The sequence below is a fragment of the Leptonychotes weddellii genome, chromosome 5 (assembly GCF_054177405.1).
Source record: "Leptonychotes weddellii isolate Sample4059 chromosome 5, ASM5417740v2, whole genome shotgun sequence".
Classification (NCBI taxonomy): Eukaryota; Metazoa; Chordata; class Mammalia; order Carnivora; family Phocidae; genus Leptonychotes; species Leptonychotes weddellii.
In genome coordinates this window covers 81,550,026-81,569,162 of record NC_138373.1, presented here as the reverse complement: position 1 = coordinate 81,569,162, position 19,137 = coordinate 81,550,026, and the positions used below count along the sequence as shown (strand labels likewise).

At 38.8% G+C, this 19,137-nt stretch overlaps 2 protein-coding genes across 4 annotated transcripts in view; both read right to left on the bottom strand.

The window, feature by feature from the left end:
* Nucleotides 1-6,113, bottom strand: part of AEBP2 (AE binding protein 2) — a 281,379-nt gene extending 275,266 nt beyond the window's left edge. The window contains exon 1 of the mRNA XM_081821310.1: nt 6,079-6,113. Within this exon, the coding sequence (XP_081677436.1) occupies nt 6,079-6,098 (20 nt within the window). The 5' untranslated portion in view covers nt 6,099-6,113. The remainder of the gene's footprint in view (nt 1-6,078) is intronic.
* Nucleotides 1-19,137, bottom strand: part of PLEKHA5 (pleckstrin homology domain containing A5) — a 228,800-nt gene that overhangs the window by 153,772 nt on the left and 55,891 nt on the right. The window contains exon 4 of one of the 3 annotated variants that reach the window (XM_081821311.1): nt 12,377-12,431. The exons of the other annotated variants lie outside the window; for them this stretch is intronic. Within the exon in view, the coding sequence (XP_081677437.1) occupies nt 12,422-12,431 (10 nt within the window). The 3' untranslated portion in view covers nt 12,377-12,421. The remainder of the gene's footprint in view (nt 1-12,376; nt 12,432-19,137) is intronic. 3 annotated transcript variants of the gene reach the window in all.

Sequence of the window (19,137 nt, the reverse complement as noted above, 5' to 3'; positions counted from 1 at the left end):
CTGCTGTTCACACTGTATATGAGGAAAGGTGAAAATAGACAGAAGTTATCCAGGGTGGCACTGCCCTGAAACTTGAAGGAAGGGGTAAGAGAGAACTCATGTTTTCTCTACTTTGCCACAGTTTCTCCCTTCTATTCATACTCATCTAAAACAAGAGGGCAAACAGGGGCAGGTTTTCTTGCTTTGTTAGACATTCTTGCTAGCTAGATATGTTAATGTTTATTCTTTACAGTTCTCCCATAACCATTAACATTGTTGTACTAACAAATAGACAACTTTCTTGATTTTTTGTCTCCTTCTCTCCTATCCATCTATCCTTTCCTTCATTTCGTAAATACTACTACTACATACAAGTAGACACTCTGTATTAACACATTTTAGACTAGTTTTCTAAAATAGTATCTTCCAAAATAAGCATCACTATTTACCAATACATCAACGATGGTCGCAGAATTATGTACTTTATTTAAATAAGTTACTAAAATGATACCAGAAATTAGATTAAGTATCTTAACAACTCTTTTTTAAAAAAATATTTTATTTATTTATTTGAGAGAGAGCGAGCGAGCACAAGCAGGGGGAGCAGCAGGCAGAGGGAGAAGCAGGATCCCCGCTGAGCAGGGAGCCCCATGTGGGACTTGATCCCAGGACCCTGGGATCATGACCTGAGCTGAAGGCAGCTGCTTAACTGACTGAGCCACCCAGGAGCCCTGGTATCTTAACACTCTTTTGGAAAAACTTCTTTCTGTTAATTCATGGTTCAATTTTTTTCACTACATATATATAAACCATATATAAGATTTACAGTCTAATGACCTATGAAGAGTCAACTTAAAAGTCACTTTTATGTGGTAATTTAAAACTTTTGATTGAGGTAGCTCATCCCTAAATTTTAAAAAATTATCATTGACATATAAATTATAATTTGCTGATAACTGAGAAAAGAAGTTTAAGAAAGGGTCACAAGACCGGGCGCCTGGGTGGCTCAGATGGTTAAGAAAGGGTCACAAGACCTCATGATACAGAAACAAAATCCCATTCAAGAAATTATACTCAAAATATCATTAAGGTCATGGAAAGAACATAACCATCATTGCTTTTTTTTTTTTTTTTAAGATTTTATTTATTTGACAGCGAGAGACACAGTGAGAGAGGGAACACAAGCAGGGGGAGTGGGAGAGGGAGAAGCAGGCTTCCCTCGGAGCAGGGAGCCCGATGCGGGACTCGATCCCAGGACGCTGGGATCACGACCTGAGCCGAAGGCAGACGCTTAACGACTGAGCCACCCAGGCGCCCCACCACCATTGCTTTTTAAAAACTATCTAGATTGATAAATAAACTTCAGTCATCTCAATTAGTGTATGCAGAGCAAACACCAGATGCTCATTAGGCCAAGTTATACAAACAGCAACAAAGAGAAAACAAGATGCCAAAAGTCAAGAGAATAATCAACAGGAAGGGCTGCATAAATTAACTACTGTACTGTGGAACATGTCGTGTAGCTGTTAAAAATAATAGGAGAGAAAGAACTGTGCGTCCTGTCGTGGAAAATATCTATGGTGTGTGTGTATTATCTTGGGTCAAGGAAGCAGGGAAGAGAACAGTAAATGTTAACAATATGGATAAAGGCTACTTTCACTTTTTACTTCACACCACTTTGTGCTAAACTGTTTTGATACCATGTATTAGTTATGTAATTAACGATAAAAAAAGAAAGGAAATGGGAAAGGGAAGAAGGGGTGGGAGGAAGGGAAAGAAAATGGAAGGAAAATAATATGAGCTGGGAACAAGATGACAGATTTATGGGCTGGCAGTGTGATGTGGAGACATCTGGAGTGAGATGTTCCCAGATTGGAGTCCTACTCCGACTACTGAATTTAGGCAAGTTTAACTCGCCAAGGTTCAGTTTACTCATATGCTGAGTGAGGATAACACTATTTTTTACCCTATGGAGTTACTGAGAGCACTAAATGAGCCAGTTTTTGAAATGCACCTAGCACAAAGCCTGAAATGGTGTGGGTGCCCAATCAATGGTAGCTGTCGCTATTTTCTAAAATTAAAATGCAAAAATAACTTCACCTCTAAATCTTTTCCTCTTGATACCATAATCTTAACGTATATTCTGTTTGGTATAAATTCTTCTTCATAGTTTAGAAAAGTAGGTTTTAACAATGACCACAAAGTCACTCTGGTAGGGCAACATATGATGGTGGTACTATCAGAAATACATTTCATCTGGGATTTCCTCATCCATCTGCACGTGAGTACCTAGCTCCTTGTCCGTGCTCATACAGCTCTGAGCCCTAAACTTTGTGCTAATTATCTGGAAATTTCATTTCTCAATTTGTCTGCAGCCTATCATTAAGACTGGTAAGTACCTATATCTCTTCAAGTCATTCTGCAGAATATTACTCATGGGCATATTCTCAAGACTGTACTTCCATGTTAACCAAAAAAAAAAAAAAAGGCAAAACTCTAACCATAAACCAGAACAGATTTCAAAGTAAATAATAAAATTCCTAACTTTTAATTCGGAGGAAGAAATAAATTAAAATGTTTAAATTGGTTTTTCACAATAACCTAATTCAGTCAACATAATGCTCACATTTGTTTTTTAAATGCTGGCTTCATGTGTTCCCACATGGGCCCTATTCGAAGCTCAAGAATTTTCTTAATAAGCAAAGTCTTGCCTAATGAAGCATTATTCTTGCAAATCTTACGATATTAATTAGAAGAGGGAGGGACAGAATAAGATTTTTCTTCTAAAAAAATTAAAAACACTGTTAAACATCGCACCCTCTTTTATGTTTAAAAGTTTACTTACATGCTACTGTCCTTATTATGCATCTCATCAACACTCCAAAACCTAATCTTGTATTTAAAAGTCTAAAATCTAGAGCAGGTGTCAATAAACTTATTCTTCAAAGGATAGTAAATATTTTAGACTTCGTGCAGTCTTTGTCCCAAAACTACTGCCTCTACTACTGCAATAAGAAAGCAGTTACAATGTGGAAACAGATGAATGTGGCTGTGTTCTAATAAAACTTTATTTATAAAAACAGGCAGCATGCTAGATTTGGTCCACAGGCCCCTGTTGCCAAATCCTAATCTAGAGTATCAATTAAGTGACATGTTATGACAATCCTTTATCTACTCTTTAAAGGTTTAGTAACACATGTCTCTGCCCAATTGGTTTAATAGGTTATTTTACTTGTTAATGATTAGTATTTACCAGTTTTACTGAGAGTAAATTATTTTCTATTCTTACTAATTTCATTTAGGGTCTTCCCAGTATTTAACTAATTTTTCATAATTCTGTACTTAGCCAACTAGATAGAACTTGCTTAATCATTCAGTATTTCATCAAGAATCCCATTTTCTGAAATTTATCATTTTTTTATACCTTTAAATTCACTCCAAAATTCCTGTGAAAAGTAGAAATGTCAATACTGCTCTGCAAATGCTTTACAAAATCCAAAAATAAAACAAGCATTTACATGTTTACTTTTTCCTTCGTTAAAAATTCAAGGCAATCATTAATAAAGATATCTGTCTATGGTATGGTAGCTAGTCTCTAAGATATCCCCCAAGGATCCTCACCTCCTGGTATTCACACCCTTGTAGTCCCCTCCACTGCAGCTTCTGTCTCAGTCTCTTGGATAGCTCACTGTGGACAAAGCCAGGTGCCAGGTCATGAGGGCACGGAACCCTGTGGAGCGGCCCACATGGAGAGAAACCAAGTGGCCAGTCCCAACTTGCCAGCCATGTGCTCCTCCAGCTGAACCGTTCAAACTTTCAGAGACTGAAGCTCCAGCCAATATGGAACTAAAACCTCGTAAGACACCCTAAGCCAGAAATGCCCAACCAAGCAGCTCCAGAATTCTTGCGCCATAGGAACCGTGAATAATAAGAAATGATTACTGTACTAGGTTTGGGGGTGATTTGAGGACACAGTGGATCCTCTTCATCCAATTAGATTACAATTTAGCTTATTTTGTATAACTTCATGAATATTTTGGTTCATGGCAGCTGCAGTTGATAAACAAACATCTCCTGTCTTGCAATGAGATGAGTTCAGGGGACAAGACCAGTATCCAACAACCAATTAGGCTGCACAGCAGTGATGACTGTTTGCCGTTTGTTCAACAGCATTCAAAGTTAACTCGATGCTTGCTGTGTGGAAAGCTTTGTGCCAGGATATAAAAGATAATTTCATTTCTCCATACGAGCACATGACCCATGATAACAGTTACATGCAAAAAATAATCCTTACTTCATCCATCGGTGCCCACGTAAATCTCACCATTGCACAGGTCAGTATTTGTAAACCCTGGTCTAACCCATTAGAGGATAATGAAATGCAGTTAATGGGATGCTTTCTACCAGCACTTTAAAATAATGAAACAGAAGAGAAGATACAGGTAATACGGGGAAAGTATTTTCTCATTTCAGTTTTATGTTAAAAAAAAAAAGTATTTGTATGTGGACAATACATCATGCAGTAATACTGTGGATCATGGTCAAAAAAGTTTAAAACCAGTGACCTAAAATACCAATGGTAACATCCTTAGAAACTAAGGATGAGTCACCACGTTCCCAGTTCTCACCCATCACATTCTTTTCTGACTACTCTTCTGCCTGCCTGCTAAACACCTGGGCTTCACTGCTCATTTTATTTTCATGTTGAGATTTTAAAATCCCTGTGGAAACTGGGTCTGGCCCAGTTGCTTTTTTCCTAATCTCAGTCCTGCCCATTTTGAAAATAGGGAAGTCCCTTCTCCTTGGGGATACCCCTTTTAAAACACACTTAGTGGCTGACTCAAAAGAGTAAGTAATAAGAGGAAGATCATAGAGGGAACTTGAAATGACTCTGAGGTCATTGAAATTTCTAACTAAATGAATCATATTCACTTCTCAAACATGTTAAAAGTAATTAGATATGCTAGGCTTATAAGGCTGGTGCTCTATAATGCTCCAGAAACAATTATATTTTCCGCTAGGTGGACTTTCAGGTTGTTGTGACTTATATGCAGTACAAAAGTACTAAGCTTTTATGACAAGGGCTGCAGACATAGGAAGTATCTTGAATCCAAGAATTATCTCCCAGCTCTCTCTTCTGCAGTGCCTGGCATAGGCTTTGCATTAAACTGATAAATGAACAAATATATATATATATATTAACATATATATATTAAAGATGTTATTTATTTATTTGAGAGAAAGACAGAGAACGCATGAGCAGGGGGAGGAGCAAAGGGAGAAGGACAAGCAAACTCCCCACCAAGCAGGGAGGCTGACGTGGGGCTCAATGCCAGGACCCCGAAATCATGACCTGAGCTAAAGTCAGATGCTGAACCAACTGAGCCACCCATGTACCCCATGAACAAATATTTTTAAAAAGATATCTTCGGAAATTTAAAAAAAAATTATCCAATCGAGTGATAATTCATTTACCTATTTATGATGCTTCAAGAGAAAGGCACTGTTATCCATAAGGAAGTTTTCTTAACTTTAAACCAGTATTTCAACCGTTGAAAATAAAAATACTAATAAATAGAGCTAAACATTTCTTTGAACTAATAGGAAGATTCTGAGATTACTCCAAAATGAGTCAGGATAAGCAAAAAAGGTCAGGGTAATGATTCTATTGTGCACTGACGGTTTTCTTTTTACCAAAAAGGCACAATGAAGCTTAAGAGAAGCTATGGGGAAAATGATACTAAGACTCAGCTGATTAATAACCCCTAAAAAAACAAGCTATAAATAGGAAATGGGGAATCAACATGCTGTAACCAGACCTCAACATTTAATAAGGAAATGGATTGATGTCTTTGGAAAAGCACAGAAAAGCAAGTAATCAAATTCCTCTAGAATGAAATCAAGAAAAGGGGGGGGCGGGCATTAAATCACAAAAAGCTCTAATGAAAAAAAAAGTTCTGGCTTTTTCCAACATTCTTTTTCTAAGCAACATTCTGATTTTTATTAATTATTCAAAAAGCAGTTGTTTTTCATGTCAATAAAATTTTAGCACAGTATGTCACTCTCATCCTATCGTTGGTCTAAACAAAACTTAAGAACCTGTCCTCCGGTCTGTTCATTGGCCGAAATTGCAGAATACGCTGGCATTTGCCAAATTTATTTTTCTAGCCCACTCTGAGTTCCAGACTAGTATATCCAACTGCCTGCCTGAAATCTCCCTACTTGGGTTTTCCCACAACCATTTCAAACTTACCTACCAAGAAGAGAATCTCTAGACCTCTGCATCCTTCATTCCACAACCCTTCCCCACTCCCCACCTTGCCTCACCCCCCCCAAAAAAGAATATACCATTTTTCTCATTTCAAAATATGGAACTTCCAACCCAGCTGCCAAAGTCACAAAGCTGGAAATTATTCTTCCCATGTAATCCAAAAAATCCTGTGTGCGTGACCTCCGAAATCTCTCTCCAGTTAGTCTACTTTCCTGTATCTCTGCTGACATTCCCTGAATTCATGTGCCACCTTTTCTCATTTGGACAAATGCAAAAGCTTCTTAATTATTCTCCTTTTTCTATTCTAAGTCTTGCATCATTTAATTTTCCACCCGGCAACCAGAGTAATATACAAAATATCTCCTATTGAAAACCTTCAGGTTCCTACAGCATCTGAAATAAAGTGCTAAGGCTTTAACTGGGCTGTAAGTCCTTGCAGTGTGGCCCCTGGCCCTGTCCCCAGCTGCAGATGGGGAGGCTCCCACCCCACTCACTCCTCCAGGGAACCCAGCTGCTTTCAGACCCTGTGGGTCTTACAGCCTACAAAGCTCTTCCCCAGCCAAATAACTCCCCCTACTTATCCTGTCAGGTCTCAGCTTAAGTACTTAAAAATATATATTTACCACTGTGGTTATTAGTCTAATGCCCATCCATTTCTCTTCTGTGCTGACAGCTGCAAAAATTCAGTGACAGTGCCTATTTTGTTCAACACTGACCCCAGAAGCCACCAGAGGCTTTGGTATATAATAGAAGCCCAGTAAATATTTTGTTCAGCGAAAGGACTTTCCTTTAAATTTATCTTACCACTAAGATTACATCATGCCTTTATATAGAAATTATAAATGTAAATAACTACAAGATAAGAAATGAATAAAGTCGTAAGAAAAGAATACAGTCCATGAATTACGTTCTAAAGAAAATAATCTCAACATATAATGTATTATTAATCTATCCATTTCCCTTTCAGGATTACAGACTTACGAATATATTAATTTCATAAGTCAAATTTGCAAAACAAGACCTTAAAAGATAAACAAGCATTACAGGCTATTATATAGTTATTCCGTGGAAACATTTACTCTAGGTTGGCTATTACCAGAAGCATCAATAAAACTACAGAGCCAGGAACATCATTTCTAATATGATTTGTTCCTAAAATGGTACTGAAATGATTAGATGAAGAACAGATCAATACAATTTTAATATTTTAAATTGTCTATATCCTCCTATTTTTCTTTCTTAAACATTCGCAATGTTCAAAGTATCATCGTTATATTTTCAAAATGAACATATTAGCCTGAAAACATGTTATCTATGAAAAAAAATGTATTAAAACAGAAAACAGAGGAGGAAAATAACTTGGTGGGAAGGTAGCAGAGAAGAGTGACAACTTCAATTTTCCTTACTGATTTTACTTCAAAGTCCTGCTGTTCTTAATACTAAAGTAAAATTCTGGTTTAAACACTTTACTCTCAGTTCTGTTCATATCTGATCTTAATAACCCAGCAATGAAGTGCCCACATTCTCCTTACCACCCAATCGACTTTTCATTTTTCATCATGACATTGATGAGACTAGCAGAGTTCTGACAGGTTGTAGACCCAGAACGGTGCTCAGTGCTCAAATTAAAATATGCAAGTAATTTGACAAAGAAATCTTTGAAAAACAAGCAGTAGTTTCTATAAAACCTGGTCAGCCATCACTAAGCATTCTCTGCAGAAATTATTTCTCACCACTGAGTGGCAAAGAAATGTAAATTGAAATACATCACATCTAAAAAATAATTAAAATGTTCCAGTCTCACCTTCCTATAAGTATGTTCTCATAAAACTCTTTCTGTTACCATGCTTTTCCTATTTCCCTAAGTGCTCCATTTAAAAGTAAGGGCTTAGAAACACAGAGCACTTATAAACATTCTCCCAGGAGAATGAAGAATGAAAACTGAAGTGACGATGAGCTGGTCTGATTTTTCAACCCCGTATTTCACTCTAAAATAGTTCCACTTGAAGATTTGCTTGCGTCTTCTTCACACAGGGCTACGATATGTGGTAGCCAACGTACAAGGTGGCCCCTAGTGATTCTCAAGTCCTGGTACTCAAGCCCTTACGCAGACCCCTCGCACATGAAATACACCTGATTGTCCTATACAACAGGTACTGCAAAAATGACCAAAGCTTGACCCCAAGGACAGGTCACTGAAAACACTGTGGCCTCCATCTTGCTCTCTTTGAATCAATCACTCTGATCTTCCAGATCCTCCAGCCCCAGTGAAACCTTCAGGTGACTGCAACCCTGACCAATATCTTTTTTTTTTAAAGATTTTATTTATTTATCTGAGAGAGAGAATGGGAGACAGAGAGCATGAGAGGGGGAGGGTCAGAGGGAGAAGCAGACTCCCTGCTGAGCAGGGAGCCCGATGCGGGACTCGATCCCAGGACTCCAGGATCATGACCTGAGCCGAAGGCAGTCGCTTAACCAACTGAGCCACCCAGGCGCCCAACCCTGACCAATATCTTGATTGCAATCTCCTAAAAGACTCTGAGCCAGAACTACCCAGCTAAATCACTTCCATAATTCCTGACTCACAGAAACTATGATATTCAATGTTTGTTGTTTTAAGCTGCTAAGTTTTGAGGTAAATTGTTTGGCAGCGAGAGAACTAAAACACTACACTTCATCATTTCTCACCCATCACATATATACCCAGTTTGAAGCTCAGTAGGCCTAGAAATGTTACATGTAGATAGGAAAACACTTTGTAACCTAAATACAGAATCCCGAAAGTCAGATTTAGCCATATTGCAAGCATGCTTTCTGGAATTCCATTTGTAAGACCTCAACTATGTTAACTATTGCTACCAAAGGCCAGGATGCCACCACACCAGACAGGTAGTGAGGAAGACTGTCATAAAGAAGATGCCCATTACATGCTTCATAAATCCGTGAACCAATAAATGATGCAGGAATAAAAGAAACAAATGATACCAAGGCTGGTAAGACTCATAACACACATCTTTACTGTTTGCAATGTTTCTTTCAACCACCAGAGGGCAGGAATGGCACACTGTTCTTCTTTGGCCTGAGAGCCCTTAACATAATGCCTAAAGCATAAAGCATTTAGTAGGAATAAAATAAAAATTCTGCACAAATGGAGAAAGAGAGAAAGGGATGATGTTTGTTAATAAATGGGAAGAGATAAAGTCTTACTACGATGCCCAAAAAAGCTCCCTGGAGTATAAATTGAGGTAGAATATAGGACTTCGTATATACCACTATCAATTAGTACTAATTCATGTACTTCTTAATTCAATACTAACTCTACCCAATTAGAAACTGTTGGCATTTTTCTTTTCTGAAATGTCTGTTTCTGTAGGAAACAGTAAATTTAGTATATTAAATTCAGGCACATTCTCACACTATCCACAAGTGATTATAACTCAACTTTCTTGTTCCTTAGAACCAAAATAGGCATCATTATGTACCTAGTAGGAGCTACATCCAATGCAGGTAGAGTGTCCAGAAAGAAAGAATCACCCTCTCTGTGGCCAGACTCATTAACTCATACCTATTAAGTTATTAAGCTCTCTGAAATCTTATTATCATAGCAAGTACTTTCCAATTGTCCTATTATTTTTAATGTTGCCTTGCAGCAAACAGTTTTTATTGAATATATTTTTAACTATCCATCATTTTCTACTGAATCGGAAGCTTACTCCTAATAACAAAATTAACAAAACCACTTTCCCTTTTCTTCAAGTTATTTAAGTTAGCGAGAGTCAGGGATGACTTCGTATTGTGTTTTATGAGGCCTTTGGCGAATTATGTTGCTTTTATGGTTTATGGTCTGATTCCTAGATCTAAGAATTATGGTTGGCAAGAATATTTATAAGCAGATACAGACAGATAATGAATAAAATGGAATCCCAACATTTCAAAGGATATCCTTGCTGAAAGAAGCTGAAGGAGATAAATGGGTTAACTCTTGATTAATCTAAAAGGCATTCATAAAAATATCCCATCCCCTCAACTACAATACATAACAAGATGTTATATGTATGTTTGTAATGAAGATCAAACTGTCCCAAGGATAACCATTAATTAGTTGATGATAACAATACTGAATCTGGATTTATGGGGAAATCTTGTTGGCAGTAATGTTGAACAGAATAAAGCAGAGGCATTTAATTTGGTTCAGGGGGCCTCTACAGATCTGTAAACCCCTGATCCTTTGCATACTTTAAAATACATAAGCACATAAGGCATTCTCTAGGAGAATGAGACTCTTACACCCTCAAATGACAGAAAATCAAATTCAAAATAGCTTAAGCAAAAGAAGGGAATTCACTGGCTCAAATAATTGAAAAATCCAGAGGTAGATCCAGCGACTCAACTCCTGGTGTGTATCTGTCTCAGCTCCCTCCCTCCCTTGTTCCCTCTCAGTCTCAGAGATGCTAATCCCAGGAGGGCAGCTCTAGGCTTACACCTTTACAGCTTCAATCCAACAGAAGAGATTCTCTTAAGGAAAGTCCCAGGATCAAGTCTCAGTGGCCCAGTTACATCATGTACACACCCCTGAGGTCAGGTCTGCAACAAATACTCACCCCTAAGACCAGGCCTGACAGTGAGGAAGGAGTTACTATACAAGGAATATATGGATTAGATTCTCAGAAGAAAGAAAGAATGATGGGCAGGAAACAAAATAAATGTAAGTCATCTATGTATATCCAGTTTCAGAGAGATCCCTGAATGCCCTTCTCCAAAGTTAAAAACCAGTATAAAAAAGGTTTAAAGAAGAATAGGTACATTTCTTCTTCTTTTTTTTTTTTTAATTTTATTTATTTATTTGACAGAGAGAGACACAGTGAGAAAGGGAACACAAGCAGGGGGAGTGGGAGAAGGAGAAGCAGGCTCCCCACCAAGCAGGGAGCCCGATGCAGGGCTCGATCCCAGGACCCTGGGCCATGACCTGAGCTGAAGGCAGACGCTTAACAACTGAGCCACCCAGGTGCACCGAATAGGTAGATTTCTAACATGTTACCTTAAACCTAACACTGCATCACATTGCTCATAGTTAAATAACTAATATCCTAATCAAATCCAGTGCCTTACTTGGCTTCCTTAATTTAGAAGCACAGCATTTCCCTTCACTGACTCCATAATTACCTCTTGTTTAAGTTCTGTCTTCTGACTCTGGCTTCCAGGCTATACGTGAGTCAGGTTCTACGGACTCTCTTTTTCAGGCATTCATTCCCCACTTTCCCCCCTTCTTTTTCTATCTCATTCTATCACTATTCTATCTTATCTTTCATTTTACTTCAAATGACGCTCAAGAATGCATCTCCAGACCAAAAAATCCTTTAAAAAAAAAACCCCTCTATTCCCACATTTTTTTTTTAAAGATTTTATTTATTTATTTGAGAGAGAGAGAGCATGAGAGGGGGGAGGGTCAGAGGGAGAAGCAGACTCCCTGCCAAGCAGGGAGCCCAATGCGGGACTCGATCCCGGGACTCCAGGATCATGACCTGAGCCGAAGGCAGTCGCTTAAACCAACTGAGCCACCCAGGCGCCCTATTCCCACATTTCTAAAAACCATATATACTAACCTCAAAGTCTAGGTGCCATACCCCAAAAACTGAAAACAAACATCTTCTCTTTAACAAGTTTATTTCCTTTGTTCCTCCCTCTCAGTTATCTATCTGAGAAATGATCTGACCACTTCAGGATTCAGCTCAGACATGACATCTTCCATGAGGCCTTCCCTTTCCTCTCCCCTCCAGGTGGGGTTATGTGCTCTCACAGGGCCTTGGAGGCCCTGTGCCCACTGTCACCGTACTTATGCCATTTCAGTGTAATGACTGGTCCACTTCCTGAGTTCTTACCCTAGACCACACGCTCTCGCTAGCAGGGACACAGCCGAGTCTTCCATCCGTATCCAATGTGCCAAGCAGAGGGGCGGGCACATAGGAGGCTGCCAATGAATGCTTCACGGAAAAGGGGGAGAACTTAATTCTTTTTTTTCTTTTTTGAACAAACTTAATTCTTTTTCAAGATCTAGAAGTTTAAACTATTTACTACTTGCTAAAAAGGACTGGCAGGGAAAAAAAAAAAAAGATTTGTTTGATTTACCATTGGAACAGACTGTGTCTTGGTAAGGTCTAGGCAACAAGACTGCTACCAAAATCTGTAAAATAAAAGTCAGGGACCAGAATTAAAGTGAAAAATCACCACTTTCTTTTTTCCTTCTTAGTTTAAGCCCCAAGGTTAAAAAAAAAAAAAAAATGATCGTAGACATGGAACACTAGGGAACTCTTCTTTCTCTCCAAGGGACTAATAACAACACTTCATCACCAGGCACCAGACGTACTTGCTGTCGAGGCCTTAAATCTTTCCTTACGGGTATCAAGCACCCCAGCTATCCCTTGACACACCAAGAGATGGCTTTCTGAGACAGAGCTGACTGGGAATGACTCAGTCCTTTTAACCAAAAGCCTTTGCTCCTTGGTGATATTCCTTCTAACTTTAAAGTGCCTTCAATCCTTATGACCTGAAGTCTGAGACTTCATTATTCACTAGTTTCTATGACACTGACCACATTACTTAATGTCTCAATTAAGAGACTAGGGATCTACTTAATCTGGAAAGTCTAAATTTCCACATCTCTAAAATGGGAATAATACTAGCCACCCACAGGGCTGCTGACGAAGGTAAGTGAGGGAGCAGGAAAAACACTCGAAGCACAGGTGGTGTTCGTAAGAGAGGTACTGATGACAGGGTTCCAGCCACTCCCCGGCATTCATAAAGGACATGAAGGCCTGTGGGCTTCACTAACACAGCACGTCTTCCAGAGTCGCTCGGTAGCAGCCTTCTCTGACCTACTCCAGGGAGGCATCATTCCTACTCATCTTGTTGTACACATAATTTTAAAAATAATTCATTCCTTCTCACGACTCCTAAAACTGTGTAAAATTGTACACATGCTCTGAACTCACCCTTGCTGGTTTCCCCCCTTGAATTTCCTTCAAGTCAATCAAGTTGAGAAGGCATTATTTTCGTTAGTGTTTTTGTAGACTTTAATGAGCAACGACTAGTTCTCTGTTTCACTGCTTTGCACAAGGTCAACTTACAAACCTCAACGTAATTACTGTCTTTGGTTTTCTCCTTAGATCATTCACATCAACACCAAGTGGCTGCAGTCTGTACTGTTTTTAGCACACCATCATACATAACCTCGGCAACTCTGTCCTACTCAGCCTAGTCCTTGACAGCAACCACTACAAATAAAAAAGTAAACATGCCGGGATGCCTGGGTGGCTCAGTCGGTTAAGCGACTGCCTTTAGCTCAGGTCATGATCCCAGGGTCCTGGGATCGAGTCCCGCATCGGGCTCCTTGCTTGGCAGGGAGTCTGCTTCTCCCTCTCCCTCTGCTGTTCCCCCTGCTTGTGCTTTCTCTCTCTCTGACAAATAAATAAAATCTTAAAAAAAAAAAAAAAAAGTAAACATGCCATAATTCTGATATTTTATTTGTAAGTGTGGGGCTGTAGTCCATTTATTTATTTGAGGAGAGCGTCCGTTTGAAGACAAAATATTTCTGGTATTTTATTTCCTTTCCATACTTCTGAATGATTTTCGTGGGGATGCAAAGTAACACTGATTTGATATCAAGTAGGCATTAGAAATTTGATGAGGAGAGGAATCTAGTCAATGTCACTTCATCTTGCTATGAACAAATAGAGTACTAAAATTAGATTAAAAAATTAAAAAAAGGAAGCTTTAGCTTCTATTATTAATCATGAGCAAAACCACAAAACATGTAGATTTGTTTTCTTAAAACTACCTCTTTCCACAGAAATTTTGTCATTTAAGTTTCCATATATAAAAACTTTGCAAGAAACTGAAGCTTTTCCTTTTGGGGAAAGATCAACCTATAAGAATAAACACAATCAAAACATTAAAAATGTCAAAACTATTTCTCTCACTGGCAATAACAACAGAAAGTAAGTAACAGCTTGGATGGGAAAAAAACAAATCTGCTTCACAGCTCAAACTCCAGAAATGTAAAGAAAAAGTGCCCTCATCTGGCCAAACAAAAAACTTAAATCTAAACTCACATACTAACTTGCTAAAGCATAATTTTCAGGGCTTTAATTGGTATAGAAATAAATCTGAAGGTTTAAAAAAAATAAGTAGCAAATCCAACAGTATAAACTTTTTTGCTAGGTTTTTTTGTTTTTTGGTTTTTTTGGGCTTTTAAAAAACAACTACTTAACCATAAAATATAAAGCAAATTATACAATACACAGTCTCTCCCCAACTGGATATATCAGAAATATCATAGGAAGAATTTATTTTGTTACCAGTCCTCTTATTTGCAAATCATTAATTATAAAACGGCATAAATAACTTTATATCCTAATGACAAAGCTGATTTATGACTTTCACATGCTATTATCTGGAAAAAATATCTTTGCAAAACTTTAGAGCTCATAATCTTTTTCCTGAGTACTTTTTAAAACTAAAATGCCATTTAAAGTTAAACGTTGGTAACTACTTGTATTCTCAGCTGACATCTCTGCCAAACAGACCCAGCAGAGCCCTGAACAGAAATACGATTTCAGCAGCGCTGACATTGTTACAACCAAAGCGCTACAGAAGAGTAACCCTACCATTAACAGTAATGATGATGCGGCAATACTAGTATTAGAAATCACTCAAATGTTAGCTATTTGCCGGGCCCTGCAGGAGGCAGGCAGAACACTGCCCCGACCCCCGCCCGCCGAAGTCCATGGCCTAATCCCCAGAACCTGTGATTAGGTTACCTGACTACCTCACATGGCAAAAAGAGCTCTGCAAATGTGGTTAAAATGAGGGAGAGAAGATGAAGAGCCTTGTCTGCATTATTTGGGTGGCCCAATGCAATCACAAGGGCCCTAAACAGTGGAAGACAGGGGAGGCAGGAGAGTCAGAGGGAGGTGTGACTACGGAAGAAGGGTTGGAGATGCAACATTGCTCTTGCTTTGAAGATGGAGAAAGGAGATCATGAACCAAGATATGAGCAGAAGCTCTAGAAGCTGCAAAAGCAAGCAAATGGATTCCACCCTAACAGTCTCCAGAAAGGGACACAGCCCTGCAACACCTTGTCTTTAGCCCAGTGAGTCTTGGGTCAGACACCTGACCTACAGAACTGCAAGGTAATGAAACCGTGTTTGTATTGTTTTAAGCCACAAAGTTTGTGGTAGTTTGACAGCAGCAACAGAAAGCTAATACACTGTGCCAAACTCAGTTACTCCCCATACTAGTGAGGTAGATACTATTATTAATCCTACTTTATTTTTTTAGATTTATTTATTTATATGGGGGGGAGGGGAAGGAGGGAGAGAGCATCTCAAGCAGACTGTGCTGAGTGTGGAGCCCGACATGGAGCTCGATGGATCCTAGGATCCCACGACCCTGAGATCATGACCTGAGCTGAAACCAAGAGTCAAGACAGCCAACAGACTACACCACCAGGCACCCCATTAATCCTACTTTAGAAAAAGGAAGCTCATACTTAAAAAGAGAGGGGTGCCTGGGTGGCTCAGTCAGTTAATGTCCGACTCTTGATCTCAGCTCAAGTTTTGATCTCAGGGTTTTGAGTTCAGGCCCTGCGTTGGGCGTGAAGTCTACTTAAAAAAAAGAGAGAGAGAGATATTAGGTTGACTTGTCTGAGGTCATACAGCTAAATAAACTTCGGACTTGGACATGTCCATCTCCTGTCAGTGTCATGCAAGGATGAGCCCACCTCCTACATCACTGCCTTCAAGCTGTAAACATGAGCATTGAGCTTTGGAGGAGTTGAAGTGCTCCACTAATTTCTCCTACCCTCACACCCAATGAGATCTTCCAGTTACTGCTATTTGAAACTATTTACACCTCATCTGTCTCCTTGTTTGACCAATCTTTGGATCATTATTATCTTCTATGTATTTTCTATTTTCCACATCCACTGGGCCATGCTAAAGTAGAACAAATCACTTGGGTAAAAATATTATTCTAACTCCCTCCCTATTACTAGTTCCAGTCACGTAATGTCCCATTCTAAAGCTTTCAATAGCTCTCCAGTATATAACCAAGTAAAACCTCATTTCTTTTAGGAGTCTGACTTCAGGAATCCTTTAGGGATCTCAAAAAGATCTCATCTTATCTTTCCATCTTCACACTACTGCTTCGCACATATTATAAGATACATCCAAATGCAGTCCTCAGGCCCGTATTTTGGCAATGTCTCACTTCTACGTCCTTTGTTGTGTTATGATATTTATCTAGAATGTGTGTCTATCAAAAACCATACCCACCCCTTAAAAACAGCACACTAACCACAAAACCCTATAGAATTTTGCTTACACCATTCAGCTCCATTTGGCTTCAGACACTAAGGACCCAGTTAGGCTAAAGGAGGTGGTATACCATTGTCATCTTTTAGGTTAGACATTCTGGGTCCAAATCCAAGCTCTACCACTTTCTAACTTTGTGATCTAGGGCAATTATTTCACTTCACTGGTCTAGGTTTCCTTCCCTGAAAAATGGGAAAAATAATAGTACCCTCCTCATACAGTTGTTTCAAGACTTAAATGGATTACTACATGTAGCTGACATATAGATTCTTGATTTTTACTATAATTCTCCTACAGAAATGATGTATGTAACTCATGACCCCAAGATCAAGAGTCACATGCCCTCTCAAATGAGCCAGCCAGGTGTCCCACAAAGGATGTATCTAATCATTACCTTTCCTTCTCCCAGAGAGTTGGATCTTGTGATCCAACACAGTGTCAAGCTATGCCTCTACTTCCACCAGATGGATCCCAATTCCCAATCCTTGGTACTACAATATGGAAATCACCACGAATCAGTACTTCCCTTCACGATCTTTCCCCTTTTCCCTCCTGACCGATCCCCTTACTCCCAGATCACTTAATACATTTTCTCAAGCAAAGATATACTAATCAACTTAGATACCGAGACTTTAATAACTGCCCATTATCAAGATTAGCTCTACAGATGAGCTTCCCCAGCAAACCCCTTTTCTTATTATTGCATCAATGAAAAATGTCAACATGCTGTTATTGTTGTTATTGGTATTTGTCTTATTCAGCTACACAGTTATAGGTTTCTTACGAGCAAGGACTATGGAATAATCATCTTTGAATTTCCCAGACCTAAACACATTTTTATTTTTGATTAAGCTGACAGAAGAAATGAGTCACATGTGAGTCACAGCTGAGTACCAATCAGCAAAAATAGCTTTTTGTTTAGCACCCCTTCCCCAACCACTGGTACTAAAATACAAACACACAAATTTATCCTTGTAATTATAGTAAGTTTTAAAATGAATGACACCACTATAGTTTTCTCAGGTTTTCAGTGACATATCTTTACATTATCTTACGTTAATTATTTTAGATTAATGTACTGAAATCTGTTCCATACAAAGCTTTTAGAATTCATTTTGAAATATCATAATAATAATTAATAGAGCCACATTAATGTTTTCAGTATCACCTTTTATTATATCAAGTTAGTGCATCTTAAGCTTTCAGTCAATACTTCAATACTGTGAAATTACTGTGCTGCATTCAACAAGAGACTTCAAATATCTTCAAAAAATAACAGAGTACTGGAGGCGGATGGGTGGCTCAGTCAGTTGAGTGAGAAACTCTTGATTTCAGCTCGGGTTGTGGATCTCGGGGGTTGTGATCTCAGGGTCATGGGATCGAGCCCAACGCTGGGCTCCGTCCTCAGTAGGGAGTCTGCTTGGGATTTTCTCTCTCCCTCTGTCTTGCCTCTCCCCTTCCCATGCTCTCTCATGTGCACTCTCTCTCACTAAAATAAATGGACAGATCTTTAAAAAAAAAAAAAAATGAGAGTACTATCGTTCTGCTTCATTTACTCACATGCTTCTCCTTTAACCTCAGCTTAGTACTAAATTTAACTTGCTTGATACTCTAAGTCAAATTCAAGTCTAACCCATGCTAATATTGGTCTGTAGCTATCAAATATTCTACTACCTTCTTCTATTTTATTATGTTTAGTTCAGGCCACCTCAAGTAAATAACAAAATTTTCTTAGAGAGGGAGGTGTTCATTTTAATCTGACATTTTCCACAAGATTAAAGAAGTAAAACTAGGGGCGCCTGGGTGGCCCAGTCAGTTGAGCCTCCGACTCTTGGTTTCAGCTCAGGTCCTGATCTCAGGGGTGTGAGATGGAGCCCCACCTCCGGCTCATCGCAGAGTCTGCTTCAGCTTCCCTCTCCCTCTCCTTCTGCCCCTCCTGCTCTTGTGCACTCTCTCTCGCTCTCAAATAAATCTTTAAAAATAAAAAGAAAACTGATTTTTTTTTTACAGTTACTACACGATAACTACAAGATTTCTTTCAAATGCCTTTCCATGTGAAACATACAGAACTTTAGAACATTGGCTCAGAACCCTGACTATACATATTATAATCATCTGTAGAGGTCTTTAAAATAGATCCCCAGACCCCACGCTAGAGGGGTTTGATTTGGCTGGTGTCTGGTCAGCCCAAGTTTAAGTGTTGCTGCTGATGACTTTAGAAGAGCCAGTGAATAAGAGGCAGAGCCTGAGGCATCTTTCCTTTCTTTAAAAGAAAACACCGTATGTCAAAGATCTATATAAGACATATGTAGATACAGATTTAAAATACGTATGTGTCATCTATAATCAGTCATCTAATTGAAATAACTTATGTAACAAACATACTTGAAATCATCATTGTATGCATATGTCTTTGAAAATATAACTGTAGTAATCACTGGCAAATTTTTTCCCCCAAATGATCAGTCCTCACATTGGTGACTTTCTAAAATAAACTTCCAGGTATAAATTTTTTGC